Raw genomic sequence first — 21737 nt, forward strand, 5'->3', positions numbered from 1 at the left:
GCGGGTGCCCTGTGTTCTGAAAAACAGCGCTCTGGAGATGAGGCGTTTAACCTGGAGTTTATTTTGTGATCCAGAGTAGAACCAGCCACTTCACTTTCACCTCACGCCCACCTCTGAGGAGCAACGAATAGAAAGGGGACCCCAAACGCTTTTACTAGGTGTTGCTGAAGGAGAGCATTCCCTTTCCCTGCGCCCATCTTCCTTCTTTGGTCTTGGAGCAGCCGCCGCTTCTGGAGCCTGGCTGGCCCCGCAGCCGCTGCCGCCGCGTCGGGCACTACTTTCCGTCTGCGGTGGTTCCGCCGACCCTCCCGGCGGCTCCCTCCCCCACTCGCGCCGGCGGAAGGAGACGCGCGGCGCGCTCGCTACTCGCCAGTGGATGGGGAGGCGGAGTAGTACTGGCCACGGCGCTGTGGCGGCGGCTGCGGCGGCGGCGGCCGGGGCTGCCTCGGGGCGTCCGACGGCGGTGTAGGGATTTCTGTCAGGTTTTCTGTGGAGCTGTAGTCCAAGGCTTCGATTCTGGGAGTCAAGAAAAGTGTTTGAGACAGTGAGGGACGAGGTCGCTGTGTCCTCTTGGGCAGAGCGGCCGGTGCGCCCCCGGGGCTGCGCTCGCTCGTGGGGCGCCGCGTCCCTCGGTCCGCTCTCCTCAGTATGGGCGGCCGGTAGGAGCGGGTTCCCTCGCAGTGGCGGAGGCAGCGGCCGCCTTGGCAGCGACGGCTATGGCGGTGGAGACGCGGCCGGAGCTGGTGGGGAAACGGTTCCTGTGTGTGGCGGTCGGTGACGAGGCGCGTCCGGAGCGCGGGGAGAGCGGACGCCGCTGGCGGAGCTGGAGAGCGGGGGTCATCCGAGCCGTGTCACATAGGGACAGCCGCAATCCGGACCTGGCGGTAAGAGAGCGAGCGCCCCCATTCCCTCTGCCTGCCTCCGCACCCAGGTCTCGCAGCCGCACCTCGCTAGCGTACCTCTGGCACCTAGCGCAGCCCGGCCAACTGGCGGTCACGCCCCTCTTCCGAGCCCACGGCGGGTTTGCCCACATCCCTCGCCGGGTCACTGCCTCCTTGCGCGTGGCTTCCTCGGCGGCGGCGGTGTTGGAGCGAGATTCCCGGGACGGCCGCGGGGCCCGCCCTGGCCCCTGTCCGGGAGGGTTCAACCGCGGCTCCCCCCTGTGGCGCCCGGACGGCCGCGGAGACCTCACCGAAAGGCGGAGCTGAAAGCCGGGCGCCGCGCGGGCAGGTGGGGGTAGGGGGCGGACCGCTCGTGGCGGTACGTGGCCAGCTTCACTGGCATTTCTTTCCTTGCAAAAGTCTTAATAGTGCAGGGTTTGAGACTTAAAATTTATCCCACAAGGTTGCCGAAGGGGTGGGAGAAAAGGAAAGAGACAAGAGTCTGGTTTTCCTGGCAGTCCTGAGATTCGTGTGTGTTTTAGAGGCAAAGGCCGTGGCGGTGGCGGGGCCCTGATTCATCCTCTACTTAGTAGATGTTTGGCTTTGTAATCGGAATTGTAGGAAAAGAAAATTTTTGGTCTGGAGAGTAATAGAAATTAATCTTTCTCTCTCTTTCTTTCCCATAGTGTACTTTTTGTTAGAAACAGATGATGCTTCAGAGTCAAGATGTTCCTGGGTTTTATACTATTTTAAATAAAATGAGAAATAATATTGTAAATTAAAATGTTAAATGCCTTGCAGAATTTAGTGTATTTTTCTTTGCTTTCCTTTCATTACATGTGACACTGCTAAGGTTTTCTTTCAGTAGTGTAGGTATGTGTATGATTTTGAGATAGGATATGCCTGTTGTGTTCCAAACACGTTCTCACTGGGGGACAGGTTGAATGAAGGTAACGGGCAGAGTAAAGACAAGACATTTACTAGGCTTCTCAAGGTTGATTTATGAACAATAATACATGAAATGTATTCCCAGTGCCGTGTGACATTTACTTTTTCACTGAGAATAATTATATTTGGGAATTTTTTCCCTTTGTATGTATGCAAGCTTACAATTCCAAATTCATTGTAGTATCTATACATGTACGTACCTATTTTAATATTTTGTACCTATCTTAATAGTTTTTGAGTGTCTTTTTGTTATCTCTGTTTTCATCACTGTAAGCAATGATACGGTTTCATGCTGAGTTTATTAATGTTGAGTTGTTGCAAAATAGGTTTGTTTTGCTAATAGATATTTTTAATAGGAAATGAGCAGAACAGGGGTAATTTTGAAGATTTGGTTGGTTATTCTGGTTCAAAAAAAGTAGAATCTTAGAAAACATTGCTGATCTTAATGGTTCTAGGAATTACGGCAGATCAATTCAGTCAGTAACTACTCGTGTAAAAGGTACTGCTAAATGTATTTCTCATCGTTTTACTCTGATACAAAATTAGCTTGGCTTTTGTGTGGAAGCTAGGTGGATTATGGTTTAGCATTTTAAAATTATTTCAGAACAAACACAGAGTGATATTTTGTGTTTTCCACAGTATTTTGTTTTAGTAGATACATGAAAATTAGGAAATGCAGTTTTAAATTATGGATATCATTGATGGCAGTCAAGTTATCAAACTGAAATCTATTGAAGACTTAAATACTTTCTTAGTTGAGAATTTAGATGATGTAAAGAGAGAGTTAACATATATCATGTTTATAAATGGCCGGGTATTAGCTGGGTATTTAAAAATAAATTAAAAAATAACTTACCTGTGGTTGGTGGGGATTGACTGGAAAGAACAGAAAGGATTTTCTTTAGATGACGGAAATGTTTTATATCCTGATTATTGGTTACATAGGTGTATATATATTTGTCAAAACTCACTGAAGTGTGCACTTAATATCTCTGCATTTCACTATCCAAATTTTTACCAAAAAAAGAAAAATGCGTGTTGAACCATAAATATGTGAACATTTGACATTTTCCTTTATCTAACAGTCTCTGTTTGAAAAATGGATGTTATTACTTACAGTGTAATCATAGGTTTTTTTAGCCTAGAATCTACAATTTTAGATTTGTGTGCAAACTTTCATACATTCGTATTTCTTTTTTTTTTTTGAGACAGAGTCTCACTCTGTTGCCCAGGCTAGAGTGAGTGCCGTGGCGTCAGCCTAGCTCACAGCAACCTCAAACTCCTGAGCTCAAGCGATCCTCCTGTCTCAGCCTCCCGAGTAGCTGGGACTACAGGCATGCGCCACCATGCCCGGCTCATTTTTTCTATATATATTTTTAGCTGTCCATATAATTTCTTTCTATTTTTAGTAGAGGTGGGGTCTTGCTCTTGCTCAGGCTGGTCTCGAACTCCTGAGCTCAAACGATCCGCCCACCTCGGCCTCCCAGAGTGCTAGGATTACAGGCGTGAGCCACTGCGCCCGGCCTCATTCGTATTTCTTAAAGGAAACTTAGGACAGTTAACATCAACATAATATAATCCTGTTAGACTTTGTTACTGAAGAGTAAATTTTAAAGAGTTTGATCTATTATATGAAAAATGCTGATAAACAGGCAATTTTGTGGGGTTTTTTTAAAGTTACAAAATGTATTATTAAAAGTCTGTAATGTAAGTATATTAGAAATCTTGGTTGTACATGTAAGTGGCATATGATTTGGAAGGATAACTATCAAAACTTGAAAGGAGTTTAGGCAATACTGTGTTTTAAAGATAATTCTTATTTTTGGTCTTATGTGTAAGGAATTACCATGTGCATTAATTTCCTGTCACTGCTTTAAGTAACAAAACCTTGGTGGCTTAAACTATGCAAATTTACAATATTGTAGTTTTGTAAATGTGACATGGGGTCTCACTGGACTAAAATCAGGGTGTGGCAAGACTATGTTTAAAAGAGATCTGTTTTCTTTCCTTTTCTAGTTTTTACAAGCTGCCCATATTCCTTGGCTCGTGGCTGCTTTCCCCCATCTTAAGAGCCAGCCAGGTTGTATCTCTCTGACCTTCTTTCCTAATCATCTCCGTCTGACTCTCCTGCTTCCATCTTTCACTTTTAAGTGCCTTTGTCATTACATTGGTAATCACGCAGATAATTCAGGATAATCTCACCGTCTACTTGATTAACAACCATAACTCCATCTGAACCTTAATTCCTCTTTGCCATGTGATGTAAGAGTTACAGGTTCTGAGGATTAGGATGCGAATATCTTTGGGTTGGCATTCTTTTTTTATTTAATTTTTAATTATTATGGGTACGTAATAACTGTATGTATTTACAGGGTACATGTGATGTTTTGAAACAGGCATACAATGTGAATTAATCAAATCAAGGGAATTAGGGTAGCCAGCACCTCAGGCATTTAATCATTTCTTTGTGTTAGGAACATTCCAATTCTACTCTTTTAGTTGTATTAAAGTATACCCTAACTTGTTGATTATGGTCACTTTGTTGTGCTATGAAATACTGTTCATTTTATCTACCTGTATTTTTGCTAATCATCTCCACTTTATCTCCCCCTCTCTGCTACCCTTCCCCGCCTCTGGTAACCATCATTCTACTCTGTCTTCATGAGATCAGTTGTTTTTAATATTTAGCTGCCATATATGAATGAGAACATTCGAGATTTGTATTTCTGTGCTTGGTTTATTTCACTTAACGTAATGTTCTCCAGTTGCATCCATGTTGTTGCAAATGGCAGGATTTCATTTTTTTTGTGTGTCTGTATAACGGTCCACTGTGTATATGTACCACAATTTCTTTATACATTTATCTGTTGATGGACACTTAGGTTGTCCATCTTGGCTTTTGTGAATAGTGGTATAGTAAACATGGCAATATAGATATCTTTTCGATATACTGAATTCCCTTCTTATGGATATATACCTACCAGTGGGATTGCTGGGTCATATGGTAGGTTTATTTTTTAATTTTTTTGAGAAACTTCCATACTATTCTCTGTATGCACTAGTTTACATTCCCACCAACAGTATGCAAGGGTTCCCCTTTCTCCACATCCTTTCCACCATTCATTATTGCCTGTTTTTTTGGTAAAAGCCATTTTAACTGGGGTGAGATGATATCTCATTGTAGTTTTTATTTGCATTTCACTGATGTCTAATGATGTTGAACATTTTTTCATATACCCGTTGGCCATTTGTATGTCTTCTTTTGAGAAATGTCTATTCAGATCCTTTGCCCATTTTGTAATCAGATTGTTTGATTTTTTTTTGGTATAGAATTGTTGGAGCTCCTATAGATTGTAGTTATTAATGCCTTGTCAGATGGGTACTTTGCAAATATTTTCTCCCATTTTGTGGGTTGTCTCTTTCCTTTGTTGATTGTTTCTTTTACTGTGCGGAAGCTTTTTAGCTTATGATCCCATTTGTCCAATTATACTTTGGTTGCCTATGCTTCAGGGGTAATACTCAAGAGGTCCTTGCCCAGACCTATGCCTCAAGCGTTTCTGCAGTGTTTTCTTTTAGTAGTTTTGTAGTTTCAGGTCTTAGATTTAAGTCATTAATTCATCTTGATTTGATTTTTGTATATGACAGGAAATAGAGGTCTAGTTTCATTCTTCTGAATATGGATATCTGGTTTTCTAGGTTGGCATTATTCTTACCACACCACGGCAGCAAACATATTCAGTATGTACAATGTGAACATACATAATTTGGTACAAATAAATTAAGATTAAAATTTATTTTTTCATGCCAGGAGTTAGTGATATCACTCTCTGATCTCCTAAGTAATAAATTTAATTACTAGAATTTTTATTAGATTATGTTTAGATAATTTCAAATATTTTGTTGACTTTTTAAAAAAATATCTTGGCACCCTTTTGGATTATCTATATTGGTATTATCTTAACCAACAAAAAACCTTATCTGAACCCTTTTTGTACAGGAGGACCAAGTTGTTGAAGAAGTTGAAATATATATGACATGAGGCTTCTTCCTATTGAATTCTTTTTTTAGCCCCATTAGTTAGCAATGTTCTTGACTTGGCATACATTGTTGACGTTCCTACTGCTCTACTTTTTAAGGAACTTTTCTAGGAAATTGATAGTATTCTGGAAGGAAAACTGGCAGTTGAGAAGTACTGTTAGGTGATATTCATCCTTACATAATAATATCATGTTCCTTAAAGAGCAAACATTGATTTACTCTTAGCTTTTTACTCAGCTTCTATTCTTGAACTCAGACTCTTGTTTGTTCATCCATTCATTCACCCACCCACTCACCTATCTTTCTTTGATGCTTAGGGTGATTGCATCACTATTTTCAAGCCAGCCTTGTCTGAAGTGTGAGTATTTAAGAAAATGTATCTGGATTTTTCCATACAGAAAAGGAACAAAAAAATTATACTGCGTTTCAGAGACCCAAACCCATAAATTTGCTTGTATTTGGGGGATAACGTGGGAATGCACATTTTAAACGGTCCTGAGCTGCATACCAGCAGATAAATTACTTTGTAAAACTTGTGTGTCTAAATATAAATGATATTAATGTTTAGGAAATTTAAAGTGATTTATGATTTTTTTTTTTTTTTTTTAAAGACAGAGTCTCACTCTGTTGCCCAGGCTAGGGTGCTGTGGCATCAGCCTAGTTCACAACAACCTCAAACTCCTGGGCTCAAGCAATGCTCCTGCCTCAGCCTCTGGAGTAGCTGGGATTACAGGAACATGCCACCATGCCCGGCTAATTTTTTTTTTCTATTTTTAGTTTCCCGGCTTATTTTTTCTATTTTTAGTAGAGATGGGGTCTCGCTCTTGCTCAGGTTGAGTAATTTATGATTGAAGTGTCTGTAAGTAAGCCCTTTTTCATTTTTAGATCTATACATTTCTGCTCAGCTCTCTCATTCAGTAAGTTTCCAATTGAGTTGGTAGCATTCGATTTCCTTATGTTTTGTTAGGGTAGTTCTTCAGGTCAGTCTGACATTTATGTCCTGGTCTTGAAGTATTGATAATGCTAATTATGAATGTGTGAATCATTTTTATTTCATTGGTCAACATGACCTCAATAGGTTAACTATAGACAAAATTGATTTAGCTAGTGGGTGAAAACACTATGTCTGATTTAAGTACAGAGATTATTTTTCACCTGTTCTTGCATTTGTTGTTGCGACTGGTCCTAAAGACTTGGATATAGAAAATGATATACCTGTGGTGGAATATAACTTGTGCAGTTGTTAACCATTATCTAGTTTTAGAAGAAGGTTATTACCTACTAAAAGGTGTTTTTTTTTTTTTTTTTTTTTGAGACAAAGTCTCGCTCTGTTGCCCGGGCTAGAGTGAGTGCCATGGGGTCAGCCTAGCTCACAGCAACCTCAAACTCCTGGGCTTAAGCGATCCTACTGCCTCAGCCTCCCGAGTAGCTGGGACTACAGGCATGTGCCACCATGCCCGGCTAATTTTTTCTATATATATTTTTAGCTGTCCATATAATTTCTTTCTATTTTTAGTAGAGGTGGGGTCTCGCTCTTGCTCAGGCTGGTCTCGAACTCCTGAGCTCAAACGATCCGCCCACCTCGGCCTCCCAGAGTGCTAGGATTACAGGCGTGAGCCACCGCGCCCGGCCTAAAAGGTGTTAATTGTGTTTCTATGTAAAATTAAATAAAAGAACTACTGTTTTTTTTTTTTTCTTTTGACATGTGGCATATACATTCTGGCATATATATTGGTTGCATTAATTTAAAATAGAGAATGTTTTTATTATGGGGTAATTGGACTTCAGAAATTTTACCATGACAAACCTGGTCTTATTTTTATATAGGGATATCATTGCATTTGAAAGTGAAAATGTATCCTAGATAGTTCAATGTAATTGAAAGCATATAGGCTATTTTCCTATGTTTATAGATTTTATATATTATTTTTTTGACAATTTTAAGCTAAGTACAAAGAATGTCCTCAACTCTCAGACTCATACTTTCTTTCCTCTTCACATATTTAGTACAGTACCTAGCGTTTACTTCTGTGTTCAGTAAATATTTATTGAGTGGTAAATAAATGTAAACCATAAGTTTCTGGAATATTTTAATCCATACTATTCATCTCAGTTATCTATTTACTCTTAATTGTGAATTTCATTTCTTTTGTGGCATTGTGTACCTTTCCTCCCCAGCATCCATTCTTTATCCATTGTGTGGTTTGCAGCAGTCCCCAACCTTTTTGGCACCAGGGACCGGTTTCATGGAAAACATGGTAGGATGGTGAGTGGAGCTCAGGCGATGATGCAAGCAATGAGGATCACTTGCTCCAGCTGTGAGGGGTGGGGGGGACTCCCCCCTTCTTAAGTTTCATGGAAGATGTCCACGGATGAGGGGGAAGGGCAGGAGGAATGGAACTCTACAGCCTGGTCCCTAACAGGCTGTGGACCAGTACAGGGGTTGGAGACTGCAGGACTAAAGGATGGGCCATAATTTTCCTAAGCCAATCAGCAAATAGAACTCCCCTAGCTACGTTGATGGCTGCAGGCCTTAAATGGATCCAGTCAGAATGAAGCCACGGATAGTTTTGTGTGGATGTGAATCTGGATCTGCTGGAGCCATTTTCCTGCTTTAAGGTAAACCAGTTTGAAGACAAAACTGAGATACCAGAGGTTAATAGAGTTGACAAGGATGCAGCAAAAAATGTTACTGATCAGATTTTTATTTTTGAAGCCTGTGTACTACTGTTGGATTTTTCAGTTAGGGGATTTTTCATTTTGGGACAATAAATTTACTTGAAGTTTAAGCCTGTTTTGGTTGGTTTATCTTTTCCTTGGAAGCAAAAGCATCACAACTGATACACGTGGCAGTATTTCACTCCACTTTTTTTTTTTAAACATTTGAAAGCAGTGGCATTTTCTTGACACTCTTGCATTTTTTGTTGGATGTTAAGACTGTAGAATTTTCTTGTACTTTGTATAATTTCAGTAATGATTTTCTAGAAGGGTAATGTGGTGGTATATTCTGCTTTAATGTGTGCCAATGTATCACACAGCTTTGAAAAAATTAATGTATGTAAAATATAAATGTCTAAGTTTCCAAATATTTAAAAATAAGAAATAACATTGAATTTTTATATTAGGAAGTATGGCATAAACCTCTCACAATTAAGTAGAAATGTCAGGAAAGAGGCATCGTTAATATTTCAGAAATTAATTAGAAATGGCAACCTTTACTTTTTAGTTCATATACCATACATGTTTATACTCTATGTTGGCCAGATAAATAAATAACTGCAGATCCATTATTCCTCATCTGAAATTCTGAAATCCAAATAGTTACAGCAACTAAATATTTTTTAATGATTCATTTAGAAGCAAAAGCTAACTGAATGAACTCATTTTTTAGTGGAACCTAATATGATTTGAATACTTTTGTAGGAGAAATATTAATGTGCTTAATTTTAGGATTCTCTAAGCCCTGCAGAGGTGTTACATATTACCTAGGACTTGCACTCTGTCACCATAAATCAACATTGAAATATATGCTGCATTTAATTTTATGAAATCCAACAAATTTTTGACACCAAAAATATCTAGTTGGAAGAGTTTTGGATGAGAGATTGTTATTTGAATACTAATATTGATAATTTTTAATGGTAGCAATTTAGTGGCAACAAATACTGCTAGTTTTATTTGTTTTGAGATTCGACAGTGATCAAATGTCTGCTCAGATAGTTTCTTCCAGTGGGAATTTTAACCAACTTTGACTTGATATAGAACTCTTAATCTGACAAATTTATTCTTATTTTTTGCTCTGTTGCCCAGGCTGGAGTGCAGTGGTGGGATGTTATTAATAGCTCAATGCAAGCTTGGACCCCTGGGCTCCAGCAGTCCTCCCACCTTAGCCTCTACAGGCCTGTGCCACTGTGCCCAGGTAATTTTTTTTCTCTTATTTTTTTGAGACAGGGTCTTTCTATGTTGCCCAGGCTGGTCTTGAACTCCTGGCCTCAAGTGGTCCTCCTGCCTCAGCCTCCCTAGTAGCTGAGATTATAGGCATGATCCACCATGCCCAGCTCTGACAAAGAAATTTTTGAGGATTACATAATTTACCCTTATATCAGGGAATATTTTCTTTGACCTTTTCTTCATTTTATTAAAGTATGCTATAGAAATTTTTTAGATTAGTGATTTCTAATTTGACAATTGGTGCAATTGAGTAAAATCACATAAATGTTTGATTTTGATGAGTAATACAATGTTTATAAACTTTTTTTGTTGTCTGGAATGAAGACATGGACTTTGGGGGTCAGACCTAGATTATAACTGGGTAAATTGTTTACAGTGTGACCTTTAATTTCTTCATGTTGGTTTCCTTATCTGTACAATAGAGCTGTTATGAGGATTATATGAATTGTGTAGCAAAGAAACTAATAGTCGACATTTATTTTAATTCTTCGATTTGTTTCTTCAAATTCTGTGTGTGTGAAGTTGGTTTCCCATGTTGATTGGTATATTCATTAGCTTTATGAATATATATTTCCTTAATCTCTGAAGAATAAGAGAACTTGAGAGTTTTCATCACACAACCAGTGAGTGTCAGGGCAGTAATTTGAATACAGATTTCTGATTCCAAATTCAGTGTGTCTATACTGTGCCATATTGCTTCTCCAAATGGTTATATTTCACTGGCTCTCAACAACAAAAAACCCCTTTAATTGCTATGATATATACTCTTTCTGAGCCTTTTCTTTCTTGATTTCTCTAGGTCCATGGTTCAAGTCCTCTTGGGCTGTTATTTCTCCTTCCTTCTCTGACTACAGTTCCTCCCATCTTAATTTGGTATTAGAGGTTCAGTCCTTGGCCTACTGTTGCTTGGTTTCCTTAAATCTTGATATTCCCCTTGAAGAATTATAGTACTTTGCATAATTACTCACAGATCTGAAATTTAACCGTTGGACTTTCTTCAATTCAATTTGATCTATAATCTGTACCTCCTTCTTTGACAGCTTTACACGAATGTCCCATATTTGGGTTTGAGAAAATGTATCTAAAAGATAATTTATTATCTTCATGTGAAACCAGCTGCCCTTTTGAGATTTAATTTAAAGTCTTACCTGCACTTGAAAACTCTTTTCATCTTTTGTTCCCCCTACCTTGAATGTAGGCATTTACTCATTTCTGTGAATTTCTTCCTTCACATTGAAACCTGCTTGCCCATCTACATTCTTTGTAATTTGTACTACCAGTAGATCCAAACCTTCCTTCCCCAGGCATGTATTAAGTGATCTTTTAACTTTCAAGTCTCTTCCCTGTCTGTTCTATTCAGTGTGAACAGATTACTTATCCTGGATTTCTCTTTAGCTCACTTTTCCCCCTGTTAGTACTTTTTTTTTTGCTTAACTGATGAAGTCCAAAATCACATTTTCTAAGAGTGCTTAGACTTGTTCAGTCTTACCTCTGTCGTTTTTGAAACTTAAAATTCACAAATCTTCTACACAAACTGTTGTGGTTTAGTGAAAATGTTTCTTTGCAATTTTTTAAATGTTATGTGTAACCCACTGTTTATAAAATCATAAAATGCATTTCATGTTTCCTTTCAAATTTCATTTGCTAATAGTTTCTAATGTGAAACTGATGTTAGGCATACTCCCTTTTTTAAAAAATGGTGTCTGTGTTGCATGAATTAAAATGGGAAAACATACTTAATCAAATAATGTATAAAGTATCAGTTAACTCCATTTGCTTCCATGCAAGACAAAATCCGATTTTAGCAGCATTTTACACAGTGTTCACTGTGTAAATACATTTCTTGGATTCTAAGATACTTATTTTCCACATTTCAATGTTTCTGAAATTAAGGCACAGTTTACATTCAGATCATGTCAAAAGTGACTTGTTTACCACTACATAGAATATCAAGTAGCAATATTCTGTTTGTAGTCCTCTGCAAAGTTTGTGAATTCATTCTGTAGAACTTTTCAGTCAGTACCTCTTTAAACTCTGAATTAACTGAGGCTACCACAGAGCTTTGATTTATGTGGGTTGTATCTATTGATACTGTATTATAATAAAAATTAAAACTGAAGTTTTTAAAACACAAAAACATATAAGCACACATTCCATTACCTATCAGCTGTGATACTACACTACAGGTAGCCTACTACTCTGTATGTTGATGAAAGAATGAATTGAAAAGGCAAATAAAATAATGAGTTAGTATTATTATGAAAAGTTTTTATCTTACGCATTCTGTTGCCCCTGAAAACCTGGTGAAGATGTGTTCATCTAGTTGTCTCTTTAGTTGAATTATTTACATTGGTTATTACTGTAAGTGGCTGAATTTTAAGTTGAATTTGGCTTCTTCAATATCATTTCAAATTTCATCCAGTATTTGCTATATTGCTGTGAAAATTAGAAGATCACCTATAACATGCCAGAGAATGTTAATATGGCAGTAGAACTAGTCAGCATTCCTAGAATAGGTTTTAGAATTTTTCAAAGCTAGGAGAGGTCTGTGTGACTAATTCATGTCTTGTGAAAGACTGACACGTAGGAGCTGAGACATCTGATCCATCTGTTAAAATTATGAGTTTAAGATTTAAAAAACATCTTTAGGCTCAGAGGAATATCAAAGAAGGAAGCAGTATGTTAATGTATGGATAAAGTTATGCATTATCATTCAATATAAAATGGCTTTATGTATATTTAATGTAGGAGTTATTTCCTCCCTAAATTGTTAGTCCATAGATGGAATCTTAGTATTGAGGCAATATAGTGCTAGGTAAAATATTTGTAAAACAATTTAAAGTTGGTAAACTGTTCCGATGTGTTGAATAGCATCATACTATTATTTGGTCTGTGTTCTTTTTCTTCTTTAAACTCACCTTGCTAAAACTATGTAGATCTTATTTTATATTGTTTCTATTATTCCTTAAAATGTTTCATTACCTTAACTTTCAAAATTGCTGATGATATTTTAATACCAAAGTGAATTGTTTTAAGGGAAACTGTTTTACTTTACATTGTTCATTTGAATAAAGAGAGTAAGTAGTGAATATGAATATAGACTATATGCATCCCATCTTTTTATAATGGTTTTGAAATATATAAACATATACACATATTTATAGAAATAATTAAGTACCCTTGAAATATAAAGTAGTAAAGAAGGAAAAAAGTAAATAAACTCACAGAGAGTTAATATAATATTGCATTAAATTTACCTCTGAATTTCTTAGTGTTCAGAACAAAATAAGAATTGTGATGAATTAAGGTATCATTGATTTTCAAAGTGTTTTTCAGTAAGCCTCACTGTCTTTTTGGATTGTTTTCTTGGATCCCTTGGAAAAGTGAGTAACCAGAGGGTGTAGGAGACAAGGAAGAAACCTGAGAGTACTGAATTCTGGTCCTCATCCCCTTCAATTAGAACACCTATTGAATTTATCAGTTGTATTTAATAGTGATTCCTTAGGCCAAAAAAATTCTTTTTCGGAGAGAAGGAAATAAACCATTCTTAAAGGGAGAAACTTTTCCTGAAAGAAAATCAGAAACTGGTAGCTTATAAAAGGTTATACAAAGAGAAACAAGCATTGAGGAACTTTTTCTTGGTAAATAAGAAAAGAAGGTTTAATTATGAAGTGTCACTTGAGGATATTCTTGTAAGAGATTCAAAAAATATCCAGGTATGTAATTTTTTAGTGATCAGTAGATTTCAGAGGAGAAGAACCTGATATATATGACTGAAATCAGTGATTATCAACTTTTTCCTTTTTGTATTCATTGCAGTCTCTTGGTGGATAGGGTTAAGCTTTAATGTGCTATGTTGCAAAGGTAGGAATTTCCTGGTGATTCCAGGGAAATCGAAATCCCTACCTTTTAAAGAAAATGGTCTCTATTGTATTTTTGGCTCCCATGGCCTGTAAGGTGTTTGACATACAGACTGTACTCAGTTTCTTGATTCTTTTTATAACTAGAGCCCACTCTAGCTAGCTAATACTTGGTTCACTTTGCATCTAGGGCATTATGCTCACCTGGTTTTTCTCCTACCTTTCTTGCCTCTCCTTTGAAAGTTTTCTTCATTTTTACCGTTCTTTAAGGACTCATTTCTTGGACCTCTTTTTTATCTACACACTTGTCTTTGGCCATCACATCTAGTCTTATAACCTTAAATACTATCTATATGCTGTTGACTTTCACGTTTATATCCTAGTTTGGGTGTGTCGCCTAAACCCGAGACTCATATTTAAACAGCCTATTTTCTCCATGTGGTTATCTAATGGGCATCTCAGACTTATCTACAACTGAGCTCTTGATATGAACTTGCTTTACTCTCTGTCTTCACCATCCAATAAATGGTAACTCCATCCCTCTTGTTCAGGTCCCTGGTGATCATCCTTGACTCCTTTCTTTCACATCCCACATCCAGACTGCCAGCAAAGTCTTGTTGGTTTTACCTTCAAATTAAATCCAAAATCTCAACATATCTCATCTCTTCTATTACTGCCATACTGGTCCATACCACCATCATCTTTTATCTTTTGCCTAGATTTTCCAGTATCTTTTTTTTTTTTTTTTGAGACAGGGCTTACTTTGGTGCCCAGACTAGAGTGCAGTGGTGCTATCATAGCTCACTGCAGCCTTCAACTTCTTAGCTCAAGCAATCCTCCTGGCTCAGCCTCCCATGTACAGACAATGAGGCACTGTACCTGGCTGATTTTCCAGTATTTTTGTAACTATTTTTGTTAGCTTTTTAAACTAGTTATTAGTAGCTAGATATCCAACTGCCTCCTAAGTAGTTCTCCTTATCCATAAAAGTCTATACTGCCTGCAGCAAGCAATCACATCGTGTCACTCTTATGGTCAGATGCCTTCAAAGGCTTCTAAATTGATTCATAGTAAAAGCTGAAGACCTTACAATGGCCTGAAAGGCTCTTCAATAATTACTTGTTTAAATTGATTAAGATATAAACAAGTTGGCCGGGCGCGGTTGCTCATACCTGTAATCCTAGCACTCTGGGAGGCCGAGGCGGGTGGATCGCCCGAGGTCAGGAGCTCGAGACCAGCCTGAGCAAGAGCGAGACCCCGTCTCTACTAAAAATAGAAACAAATGATTTGGACAGCTAAAAATATATATAGAAAAAAATTAGCCGGGCATGGTGGTGCATGCCTGTAGTCCCAGCTACTCGGGAGGCTGAGGAAACAGAATTGCTTGAGCCTGGGAGTTTGAGGTTGCTGTGAGCTAGGCTGATGCCACGGCACTCTAGCCTGGGCAACAAAGTGAGTCTCCTCTGTCTCAAAAAAAAAGAACATTAAAGGTTAACACTCACCTAATGTCGCATCAATGCTAGGCTAATAGGAATGTTATTTTGCTCTTCTAACCAAATGAGTAGTAACCTTTCCATCTGATAATTAATCCACTATGCTGCTTAGTAATAATTGATGCTTTCACTGAAGCACTGCCTTTCACATATTCTGTTATTCTCACTTTATCCTTTATAATTGTTTTGATAGTTGAGCGACTGAAGCTTGATGCTTTCCCAGTGAATGATAGTGTCTGGCCTTTCTCTGAACATTTGATTATTTCCATTTTCATTTCTATTGTAATCACCTTTCTCTTCACTGCAGGCTCACCTAGAGTTGCAGTGGACTTTCACTTTGGAGGTATGGTGGTATGGGTAAACGCATAGATTCACCAAAGCATATCAAAAAGTTAAGACGAAAGTGATGCTGTGCATAAGTGACTGTATAAACAATGAGACTAGGTGCTAGATTAAAGATTCTTCACAAATGAACCGTTTACACCATGTGGGTTTGTTTATATGCGTGGAAGAATCTAGTTCTCAAATTATAAATTTAATTATTGAATTATGAATTATCCTTATGGGGAGCCCATTTGTAAGTATGGAACACCATAACTCAGGGACTGCCTGTACTTTCTTTTGTTTTGTGGCTTCTCTTTGCACTCTCTTGATAATGTCCTTTGAAGCAAAAAGGTTTTAGTTTTAGTTTAATTTTTAAAGCAAAAAGCCCCGTTTATCTATTTTTTCTTTTATTGCTTTTGCTTTTGGTGTCACATCTAAGAAAACCACCGTCTAACCCAAGGTCACAAAGATTTTCTTTTGTGTTTTCTTCTAAGAGTTTCACAGTATTAGGTCTTACATATTGGTTGCTGATTTGAGTTAATTTTTGTATATGGTGTGAAGGGCCCAACTTTATTCTTTTGTATGTGAAATCCACTTGTCCCAGTACTATTGCAGAGACTCTTGTTTCCCCATTGAGTTGTCTTGGCATCATACTAACTTTTTAAAAATGACTTTGGAAGTAGTATGCATGAGTAAACATGATTTTTATTCTTAATGTGGAATCTGGGTATTTAGAAGTGGGATAGGTTTATTTTAATCCTTAGATAAGAGCTTATTTGTTTATTTCCAATGATTAGGATAGCAAATAGTTTCTGGTAGGAATTCTGAATATGTTTGTTGAATATATGGATGGTCTATTGAGAAGAAATTGGGTGAATTTATATGCTATTGTGGCATTCAGCTGGAGATATTAGAATCAGATATTCTTAATTTTAGTTGATACAGTGCTGTAATAATTAAGAGGCACAGAGATGAAAGATTCTAATTTTTGTTTTGAGTTTTTGCTTTTGATTGTGTTAAGTTATCGTACTAATTTTGAGATACGAGGATGCTACTTTCTCAACTGGAAAACATTCTAGAATAAGAAACAATTGGGCTCACATGATTTTATGGTTCCTTGTAAGCTATATAACACAGCTTACCTTGACAGATAAGTATTTCTTCTTCTTATTAGATTCTGAGGTTTAAGTAAGACTATCATAACTATTTCAGAAGTACTTAGATAAAAGCCAAGGAAAAGGGAAAAAGCTAAAGGTATATTGTAGCCTACTAATGGCATTTTTGAGCTTTAGTTTCTTGCCCTTGTTTCTTTATTTTGTTTGTTTCTTTTTTTTTTTTTTTAAGTAACACATTCCAAACTTAGCTTGTTTCCCTTTGTCTTTTCTTCATTGTTCTTAATTTCCTTTTATGTTTTGTTTCCACAGTAACTAACTGGTGAGATAATCATGATTATTTGTAACTTCAGCTGAAGAGTGGTTTCATTCCAGTATATGTTTCTGCTTATAGTCCTTGAAAAGTTTCTAGTCTATTTCCAAACCCTACTTCTATACAGGAAAAATTGAGTTCCCTCTTCACTAGGAAAGGAATTCTAAGGACCAGAACTTAAAAAATACTCAGTTGATTTCTTTGACCTGTTGAGTACTGTTCCTGTAATTCAAGGAGTAGTGAATATTTTATAACTAATCTTTCAATCTTTGTGAAACAATTTATAAAATTTAATTGATCTTTTTATCAATATTAATGCAAATTAACTCATGAAATAAAATGTTACACCAGTAGAATTATGTAATTTTAAAAATCAGAGTTACAAAGAATATTCTTAGGTAAAATATAGACATTTGCATAAGGAATTTTTTGGGGGGGAGAAATAATTGATGTAGTTCCTTTTACTAGAAAAAGGAAAATGTTGTCATGCTTTTAAGATGACTTTTGTTTTTATTCTCCTCCTCCTCCACATGAGTTACTTCTTAAAATTTATAATGTTTGGTAAAGTAAATTGATCAGCTGTCTTAATATATTTTAAATATTATATATAACAAATGGTGTTTTAAGTGTAGCTGACATTATTTACATACATAAACCATATCATAAACCATGATACTTATTAACCATGATGTCAAAGTTATTTTTATATATGTGTACTTTTAAAGAAAATAATAGAAACACAGAATATTAAAACATATGATTAGTAGTTTTATACTTCATGATAAAGTATAATATTTTTAACTCTGCCAGATCAGGAATGAGGTGAAGCTAAGTATACTGCTAATTTCTACTTTTTTCTCTTTTGAAGAAAATATTCTCTTAAATTAGATTCTCAGGGTAAGACTTTAAAAAAAAAAAAACAAGTAGTAAAAGAAAAAATTTATGTAAGATTTTTGTAAGTATAGTAATCTGTGGCTAAGTGTTAGGAATAACTTCATTGTCTTTTCATAGCTAGTATGTGGCAATACATACTCTTATGTTTAAGAAACTCTTAAATGTGTGTCACATACTTTTACATCTTATTGAAAAATCAAGAAATACAGAAACACAATGTAGAAAAATAATGCCTACAAGAATGTCTTAAAGTTTGTTTTTAAACTGGTATGTTTGTGTGTGTGTTTTTCCTAACATATGTAGTAAACATTGACATTCAGTAGGGCTGTGTCCTTGGCCTTTGGAAATCTCCAAATTCAAGAACATTCATATGTAATAGATTTCAGTTGACGAGGATGTATTTGCAGAGTATTCAGTCATATCAGATGTTTAACTGTCTTTTCAACTTTGAGTAAGATTTTGTTATATGATGTGTAATTTGTATATGGTTTAGAGCAGCGGTCCTCAACCTTTTCAGCACCAGGGATCGGTATCAGGGTGGGGGGTGCTCTATAGCCCTAGGGGTTGGGGACCACAAGTTTTGAGAATTGATCACTCATTTCTTTATAGATTGTATGGAGACTTTTCATCTCATCAGCTAAACTACCACTGAATTCTATGCTATGTTTTAAAATTCATCTAAAAATTTTGACTTTCTGTCCTTCTCTGCATGCTTATCAAAAGTAATTTTAAAATGTTGTATAATTTAGAGATGCACTATTAATAATTCCATGTCAGTTAAAGGAAATTGTTCTTTGCAGCTGTTCAACATTTTATCTATATCTGCACCTATATTTTAACTTAAGGTTCCCATTGTTTCCGCTTTTTTTTTTCCTTTGGCCCACAAAATCAGATAAATTTCTAAATTACAATTGTAGGTTGTCAGAAATGGCAATAAGTGTTTAGTGCCTCTGTCATACAGTTCTGGCTGTTTGTGGTTACTATAGAGTAGAAATTATGGGAAGATGTTTTCAAGCTGGTATGTCAGTGAGCAGCCACAGTCAAAAGCTGAAAATTTAAATGTTTCAGTATGGGAAATAGTGGCAGAAGGATTTCTAACTGACCCATTGATTGCATTCAATTCTGAAAAATATTTGGTGATGTTCCATTGCAGATTTCATGTGGTTTTATAGTGCCCCAAATCTACCCTTTCTTTTACTTCTCTAAAGAAAATCAGGTGTTGAGAGTTTGCTCTTGATGATTCAGCAATTTATACCTTTTTTTCCTTCAGAAATCTTGATATCTCTTACGATTTTCAGCTCTGAAATAATAAATCCAGATTATTTAAGATAATGGTTTTTATGTCACTTAAAAATGACATTTGAGCAAGCCACTTTAAAATGACAGTGACCTATTCATATAAACAATTGTTTAATATGAAGAAATTGTATTATTCACTTCCAAATTACACATGATCATATATCTGATAATGGTTCAATATCCAAAATATATATATAAAAAAAAAACTCCTAAAACTCAACAGGAAAACAACCCAATTTAAAAATGGTGAAAGGACTTGAATAGAAATTTCTGCAAAGAAAAGGTAAAATTGGCCATAGGCACATGAAAAGATCCCTAATATCTTTAGTCTTTAGGGAAATGTAAATCAAAACCACCATGAGCTACCACTTCACACTTACTATGATGGCTATAATTAAAAAACAAAACCCGAAAAACCTGGAAAATATCAGGTGTTGACAAGGATGTGAAGAAATTGGAGCCTTCGTATATTGCTGGTGGGACTGTAAAATGGTTTAGTCACTGTGGGAGACAGTTTGGTAGTTCCTCAACAGGCTAAAACATGGAATTACCATCTGACTCAGAATTCCACTTCTAGGTATTTATCCAAAAGAATTGAAAGCACAGATACTTGTATGCCAGCAGCATTATTCACAATAGCCAAAAGGCAGAAATAACCCGAATGTCAAACAATAGGCATATAAGTTGTATACATACAAGGAAATATTATTCGTCCATAAAAAGGAATGAAGATGTGGTACAACATGAATTGTGCTAAGTGAAATAAGCCACACAGAGAAGGAGAAATACTGTATGATTCCACGTATATGAGGTATCTAGAATAGGCAAATTCATAGAGATAGTTAGAGGTTACCAGGGACTGAAGAGAGAGGAGAATGAGGAGTTACTGTTTAGTGGGTACAGAGTTTCTATTTGGGTAATGAAAATGTTTTGGAAACAGATAGTGGTGATGGTTGCACAACTGTGTGAAAGTAGTTAGTGCCATTGAATTATACACTTAAAAATGGTTAAAATGACATTTTGTTTTATACATCATACCACAATAAAAAAATATACATGACTACGTTTTCACTGAACTGCCCTCACTTTAGTATGGAATGGCAAAACCCACGTGATCCATTTGACTATTTTCTATGACCCTGATTTAAATCTTCCCAAGTTCCAGTATTTCTTTTTATGGTAATCAACTTCAGGAAGCATATTACTGTCCAACGGCTCTCTATGCAGAAAGCAGCATATAGTTTGGGAGTCAGGTACAACATGTAATGTCCAATGATTAGGTCAACCAGTGAGATTCCTGCTTTGAAAAGATAGGAATAGAATTAATATCCTAAAAAAAGTGCTTAGGCTAAGTGGAAAATATAAGATATTCCAGATAGAAGGAATCTTGTAAGCAAGTATGAAATGGTAAAATAGATCCATCAGTTGATATATTAATGTGGGCAAGTGGGGAGTGTTCCTTTTTTAATATATGTTATTTTTATAATAAATGGCTTCTATCTCTCCTGTCATCTCAAAATTTTTTCATTGTGTTTTTATTTTTATACTATCACTTTGTATTTTTTAACCTTTTAAAATGTGAAACGTAACTGTATGAGTCTGCTAGTGTTGGCATAGCAAAATACTGTAGACTGGGTAGCTTAAAAATAAAAATTAATCTTCTCAACAGTTCTGGAGGCCAGAAGTTGAAGATCAGGGTGCCATAAGGGTTAGTTTCTGGTATGGGCTCTCTTCCTGGCTTGCAGATGGCCGCTTTTGCGCTGTGTCCTCACATGGCCTTTCTTCTCTGTGGGAGGTGAGGAGGAAAGGTGGGGGGGAGCTCTGGTGTCTCTTCCTCTTATAAGGATACCAGTCTTAATCAGATTTCACATCCAGGTCCCACCTTAGGACCTCATTTATCCATGATTATCTCCGTAAATGCCCTATCTCCAAATATAGTCACATTGGGGGTTAGGGCTTCAACGTATGAATTTGCGGGGGACATAGTTTCATTCATAACAACAGAGAAAAAGTACATGGAGTAGAAATGTACAGCTCAATTAATTATTGTAAAGCAAACACCTGTGTAACTATCCTCCAAATCAAGAAATAGAACATTACCAGCCACCCGATAAACTTCACCAGTTCAGCTTCCCAGTCATTACAACTCTTGTACCTAGAGATAAAGGCCAACCTGATTTTACGGTGTCAGTTTCCTTGCTTGCTGTGTAGTTTTACCATCTAAGTTTGTATCTCTAAACAATGTTTGTATGATCTTCTTCAGTGCCTTTTTTTCATTCTTTTTACTGGTTATTTGTACTTTTTAAAAAATTATTCTCACCAGAGATTTATCAGTTTCACTAATATTTACAAAAATGGAAGGGGAGTTTTGATTTTGTCATTCTTCTTTATAGGATCTTTGTTTTGTACTTTATCAGTTTCTGCTCTGATGTTTATTTTCTTTCTACTTTGATAGAGTTTATCTATTTTGCAGTTCTGTTTAGAATTTCTTCAGGTGTATTCTTAGCTCATTTTTTCCCAGTCTCCTTTGTTATTAAGTACATTTAAACCTTTAAATTTTCCTCTGTTCTTTAGCTGTGATCTATAATTTTTTTATATGTAGCATTTTTGTTGGCATTTGGTTTTA

The 21737-nt window shown here is 36.6% G+C and overlaps 1 protein-coding gene across 2 annotated transcripts in view; it reads left to right on the forward strand.

Moving 5' to 3' along the window:
• Window positions 1-391: 391 nt before the first annotated feature.
• The window catches only part of JMJD1C (jumonji domain containing 1C), a 229995-nt gene continuing 208649 nt past the window's right edge, over window positions 392-21737 (forward strand). For both annotated transcript variants that reach the window (XM_069461114.1, XM_069461115.1), the window contains exon 1: window positions 392-884. In XM_069461114.1, the coding sequence (XP_069317215.1) occupies window positions 717-884 (168 nt within the window). In that variant the 5' untranslated portion in view covers window positions 392-716. The remainder of the gene's footprint in view (window positions 885-21737) is intronic.

The sequence above is a fragment of the Eulemur rufifrons genome, chromosome 28 (genome assembly GCF_041146395.1).
Source record: "Eulemur rufifrons isolate Redbay chromosome 28, OSU_ERuf_1, whole genome shotgun sequence".
In the NCBI taxonomy this organism is placed as follows: Eukaryota; Metazoa; Chordata; class Mammalia; order Primates; family Lemuridae; genus Eulemur; species Eulemur rufifrons.